At 34.4% G+C, this 6,520-nt stretch overlaps 1 protein-coding gene across 1 annotated transcript; it reads right to left on the bottom strand.

Moving 5' to 3' along the window:
* Positions 1–2,906: 2,906 nt before the first annotated feature.
* MRLN (myoregulin) lies at positions 2,907–4,722 on the bottom strand. The gene is made up of 2 exons (XM_023530978.1): positions 4,565–4,722; positions 2,907–3,132 (listed from the first exon to the last, which is right to left on the bottom strand). Exons 1-2 carry the CDS (start codon positions 4,587–4,589, stop codon positions 2,972–2,974), a joined length of 186 nt encoding a protein of 61 aa, XP_023386746.1. The 5' UTR covers positions 4,590–4,722; the 3' UTR covers positions 2,907–2,971.
* Between the last annotated feature and the right edge of the window lie 1,798 nt (positions 4,723–6,520).

Raw genomic sequence — 6,520 nt, forward strand, 5'->3', positions numbered from 1 at the left:
CTTCCCTCCAGATCAGTGCTTCTCAGATTATCGTGAATCATGTGAATCACTGGGAATCTGATTACGATGCAGTTTCTGAATTCAGTATGTCTGAGGGGAACTAGGACTCTACATGTCTAACAAGATCCCAGGAGTTGCTGCTACTGGTGGGGGGACATACTTCACCATACCCTTCATGACACCCCAGCGTGTTTTCCTAATACTTCCAATTGCAGTTGCATTGTATGGATATTCATTCATTTCCCCCAATTAGACTATGAACTCCACGAGAGCAAGAACTATGTATTGTTCACTACTTTGGACTGGCTGCCCAGCACCATGCCTGGCAAAAAGGAAATGAACAAATGTTTTTGAAGAATGAAGGGAAAACGACCTATTTCCAATTACAAAGCTACAACACCTGAATATTAACTCTCATTACTTATTGAAAAGGGGTATTTATCAAGTATCCTTTGTTTTTCAAGTCACATTATGATATCTAGTTGTAATTGCCAGGTCCCAAAATAACAGAAACAAAAAAAGTTCTACAGGGTCAACCAGTTTAGACCTACACCTCCCACAGAACTATGCCAGGGTCAAGTGGAACACAATCACATTTGGGGGCCAATAAAATGGGATAGGTTAACATGAGGTCATTCTAAGGGTAAGGGGGAAGTGTAGAACAAGCAGGGTGATTGAGGCTTGCTAACACAGCTTGAAGGGAGCCACATCATCTCTGCTCCCACCTGAGGATACTGATAATAGCAACCCACCATGGATTAAAGGTTTCCAACTGCCGAGAACTGTGCTAAGCACTTCACACCAGTCATCTCATTTCATCCTCTCTACAAACCTATAGCACAGGCACTTATTTTTATAAGTAATGAAGCAGAGACATAGAGTCATTGAGCTGCAAGAGGTGAGGCCAAGGTTCGGACCCAGACAGTGAGACTCCAGAATCGATGCTTCTAACTACGTTGTCTACTGACTGAAGCACACAGGGAAAAGAAACAGTTGCCTGAAGATGGGCGTGACTTTAACCCCTTGTCAGTAACCTAATAATAGGCTCCAACAAATGTCAAATAGAGGGAAATGGGGAGAAAGACACTGTGTAAACAGGAGGTGACTTACTTATATTCAAAAGGAAGGGTCCGACAATGTGGTGTAGAAAAAATAATAGGATTTTCTGTTATAGCAAATGCTCAAATAGTTTGACTCTATTTCGCTTATGGTTAAATATACAACACCACTGAAAGGTTAAGTAAGAGCCAGTTAAGTAATACGTTTCAAAGGTCCCAGATTCCTTTCATACTTCATTAGGTCTCTTATGAAACTTTGCATTAAAGACTGGGCAAAATTCGAGAAGATGATCATTACATGGAAGAAATCAGAATTTTGTGAAGTGTGCGTGTCCAATGTAGAAAGCTCAAAAAGCAGAAGTTCAACAGCTGTAATTTCATACCGTCAGAAAATGAGGAATCAAGAAAACAGGGGAAGAGAATGCATTGTCTTGTAGGTTATGAGAAAAGAGTAAACAACCTCTCTTATTATAAAATATTTTAAAAAGTAGAATAAGAACATCAATAAGGGCAATACAATAGTCCTCCCCACCTTTTCCGTGGTTTCACTTTCTGCTGTTTCAGTTACCCAGGTTTTTTTGAGGTTCGAAAATATTAAATGAAAAATTCCAGAAATAAACAATTCATGAGTTTCAAATTGCATGCCATTCTGAGCAGTGTGATGAAATCTCAAGTGGTCTTGCACAGGATGTGAATCATCCCTTTGACCAAGTTATCCACGCTTTATATGCTTCTTGCCCGTTAGTCACTAGTAGCCATCTTAGTTATCAGATCGTCTGCTGTGGTATCATGGTGCTCGTGTTCAAGTAACCCTTTTTTTACTTAATATAGGTCTCAAAGCACAAGTGAAGCTGGCAGTTTGGATATGCCAAAGAGAACCTATGAAGTGTGTCTTTTTAGTGAAAAGGTGAGTACAATACAATAAGATATTTTGAGAGAGAAAGACAGAAAGAAAGAAATGGACCACATTCACATAACTTTTATTATAGGATATTGTTATAATCATTCTATATTGTTATTGGTTACTGTTGTTAATCTCTTACTGTGCCTAATTTATAAGTTCACCTTCATCATAGGTATGTGTGTATAGAAAAACATAGAATGTATAGAGTTCGGTATTATCCCTGGTTTAAGGCATCCACTGAGGGTCTTGCAACATATCTCCTGTGGACAAGGGAGGACTAGTGTACAGCCACAGGGTCTTGAATAAAACATTATTGTGGAAATAGTTGAGCTCCACAGATTGGTTTTCAACCACACTTTTATTATTATTTACCTTTGGTGGTGACACAATATTACGGATTGTGAAGGCCCAAGACCTGGTTCTGCCACTTCCTAGTTATGATCACAAGCTAGCATAATTCTTCCAAGATTCAGTTTCTCCATCTGTAAGGGAATAACAGACACTTGCCTCCTAGGATTACTGTGAACCTTACATTATATGATGTAATACTATCTACCCACAGAAGAAGTATATTTATACGAAAGATAAGTATTAAATTATTGATACATCATATGAAAAGATTATCATATGTTATGATGATTGGTGTGTTGAAATACAACCACATAAAGTTTCACATAGCTATGCATCCTTAAAAAACCAACCTCTTTTATAATTGCACCTAGAAATTTTAGTCATTCTACTACCAAACAGCAAGCACATTTAAAAATCAAGAAGTTTTATGACTCAACAGGGTAGAATTTTGGGGGAAAAAAATCCACATCAATTTATGTGAATATTTTCCAAACTATAGAGTACTAAACACAATGTTGTTTTTATTGTAATGTCCTATTGGCTTCTAGAATAATGGAAATGTTATCGAATTAAAATTACTTAACTACATTAAACTACTAATTTTTATTCACAGGAATTCAATATGAAATTTACTTGTAAAGTAAGAAAGGTTAGCTTTCTAAGAAGTTACAACAGCATATATAATAGACATTAAGTCAACAAAGATAACCAATAAAATTTTTAGAAGTCGTCCCACAATTTCATCTTCTAGACTTGTGGGGGTAGTAGTGGAAATTAATATCCAGTTTTTACACGTCATATTCAGAACGCTCCTGCTCCCTAGGGGAAAAAAGAGAGACATATTCTCAAATGAACACATTTATAATTCTGATTCTTTAAATTCAATGTAATATTTTCACTATAAAGAAATAACGATGAAGAAACATCTATCAGGCAGGACTTTACATATTTGTACTCAACCAACAAACTAAAAAAAATTTTCCCTAGTAAATTAAATATTTTTCACTCACTCATTTTGACCAGATGTCATAATCAAATTTTTCTACATGCCAAACTTGCCTTTCTTTCTAAAAAAACAGCTCAGCTACGTTGTAAGGTATATGTCTAATCACTATATTATATATATGAAACTAATATAATACTAAATGTCAACTGCAATTTAAAAATTAATAAAAAGAAAAGAAACAGCTCAAGGAACTATCAGAATAACTATTCTTTTTTCATGTTATCAGTATTTAGAAAGTCTTATCTTCCTAATCATTTACAATTTTATCTGCTAAGTCCTTTAAAATCTTATCTAAATAATTTACATTATTTTACAATGGCATCAATGAAATTACCATTCTTCCAACCTATACAGTAGGTATCACTAGGAAGTAAGAATTTGAAGATATGGGAAAAGGCAGGTGAAATTTTTTTTTAATTAGACAACAAAAGGTCATTTTCGTTTTCTTGATATTTTCTCAAGAGCCTCTCTTTCATATTCTGATGACTTAATAAGACATCAATCAGTTAATTTCCTCTACATTTCTGTTTTAATTCAACAGTTAAAAAAAAATGGCTGGAATTTTAAAAAGTGTTAAGGGAATTTTTAGAAGTATTAATTTGTAGTCGATTTAGCACACTGTTGGAAATTTTACCAAATGCCAGTCAGGAAGGGAGTTTAGAACCATTATTAACTCTTTTTTCAGAAATGCAAGGTCGAATAAGACAAATAATTTTCAAACACATCAAAATCTTTTATGTACAATCAAAACGAGCATCAATACTTTTAAAAAGTGGCAAGATTGAGGTAGGAAAATATTTTTTGCTGTATTCACTCAAAAACCATAAAGGCAAGTTGGTTTTTAAGAGAGGAGAGAAAGGGAGAGATAGATGAGATTTATACAAGTGTCATTTTCTCCTGCTTAATTTCTGATTGATTTCTGTAATAACTAGCCCCATTCCTAAAAGAGGGAATAATGTGCCCCAAATTACACAGCAATCACCAGCAAACACCTAGAATTTCACCTACGTTCAACAATTCCCTTTGCCTATGTTACAGAAACAAGGAGTAAAAATAATACATTAGTTTGCAAAGTAACTTTCTTTGTCTCATAACCACAGCCTCCAGCTGTGCTTCTTTTGTTTGTGCTCTGAGAGGTACATTTCATTTTCTCCAACAACAGTAAGAGAGAGACTGAAATAGGAATTGAGGGAAAGACCAGACTACTGGTAGAGATTGAAGAGTGAATAGAAACCCATTTCTCACCTGACTTAATCCCAGGTCTTGGCATATAACACTGGCCCTTGGTTTTGTCTGCTCTTGCTAGAACAAAGTGGATTCAGCACCAGTGGTCTCTTAGCAACCTTGGTTCCTGGGTCAAAGCACATTAAAAGGTTTTATTGGACAGCGAGGTGGTATACGAAGTTGAGGGGCAGGGAGCCTGCATGAAGAAACTAAAATATTCTCAAAGAAGTCAGGCAGAGTGGAATTTGGAAAATATGACACTTTAATTACAATTTATCAAACAGAATTGTATAGCCAAAAACTGCACCTTTAACAGAAGTTTAAACCGAATTCTAGGATTTTGATGGCAGGGCAAACATTCATCACACTTTTAAAACAACAATTTCTGGGTAGGGGGATGGGAGAAATGTTATTTAAGGGTATATACCTGTCACTAGTAGATAAATAAGGACTGGAGACCTAAGACATTGCAGTCATAGACAAGAAAACTATTATAAACATTAAACTTGCTAAGAAACTAGATTTTCACTGTTCTCAACACTAGAAAAAAATAAAAATTACATGATCCAATAGAGGTGTTAGATAATACTACTGTGGCCATCATATTGCAATATAAATGTATCAAATCAATATATTTTACTCCTTAAAACTGCACAGTGTTAAATGTTAAAATAACCCAATAAAAATTCCCTGAAAATTATTTTAAATATATGTGCATGAATATTTACTATGATAATGAAAAAACAAAACTTCTCTGTCTATGTAAGAGAATATAATTCATGAGGTTGCAGGTCTGCTATAAATTCTTTATTTTAAGATTTTTATCACTTTTTTGAACAAATTAGAAAATAGAGGAGAGAATTAATTATAATAGAGCAAAACACTATTTAGAAAATTGTTTAAATATTTAAATATGATTAAAATCCATATCTTATTATCACCCATTACACTCCTAGTTATATACTCTGAGGAAGTGCATAGATATCCACACCAGAACGCATATCCAAATATCATTCATATTTTCAACTTAGAAACAACCCAAATGCCTATTAGTGGATAGATAGGTAAATTCTCATAATGGAATACTATACAATAATGAAAATTAAGCTACAGCTACATACAAAGATTGGTGCATTTTACAAACGTAATTTAAAAACTTTTAACGCAAAGGGCAAAAGAAAACACAGTGTAAGTGTATTTATGTAAAGTAGAAAAACAGTTAAAAGTGTATGGTTTAAGAAACTCATAGATACAGAGAACAAACTGATGGTTTGCCAGAGGAGAGGCATAAGGGGATGAGCAGGAAAGGGGAAGGAGGTTAAGAAGCACAAACTTCTAGTTATAAAATAAGTCAAGGGGACATATAGTACAACATAGTGAATATAGTCATTAATATAATAACTGTACTGTGACAGATAGTTACTAGATTTATTGTGGTGATCACTTCGTAAGGTATATAAACGTTCAATCACTATGTTGTACACCTGAAACTAATAGAATATTGTCGACTATAATTAAAAAATAAAGGAGTTTTTTAAGCACATGGTTTTAGGGGTGCATATATGGGTGGCAACTGTGTAGTGGTAAATTTATCAAGAAAAGCAAGAGATTATTTAACATAATCAGGATAACGGTGAGTTTTGTGAGACGAAGAGAAGGGATAAGCGGGGATGGGGAGCTTTCAGCAAGGTTTCGTTTCTTGTTCTGGGTGTGGTTACATTGGCAATCACTTTTTAACTACTTGTAAACTGTAAATAGAAATTTTATGTGCTTTTCTGCATATTAGACTTCACAATTGAAATATTAAGAAAAGAAGACAGAGATACCTACAAATATCAGTAGTGCCCATAGCAGTTGAATTTGGGTGGAAGGACTATGTGTGATTTTTTTTCTCCTTTGCTTTTTCCATTTCTCACATTTTCATTTAAAAGCATGTTACTTGTATAATTTTAGTAAACTGAAGAAAGTTGTCCCATA

The sequence above is a fragment of the Pteropus vampyrus genome, unplaced genomic scaffold (genome assembly GCF_000151845.1).
Source record: "Pteropus vampyrus isolate Shadow unplaced genomic scaffold, Pvam_2.0 Scaffold3, whole genome shotgun sequence".
In the NCBI taxonomy this organism is placed as follows: Eukaryota; Metazoa; Chordata; class Mammalia; order Chiroptera; family Pteropodidae; genus Pteropus; species Pteropus vampyrus.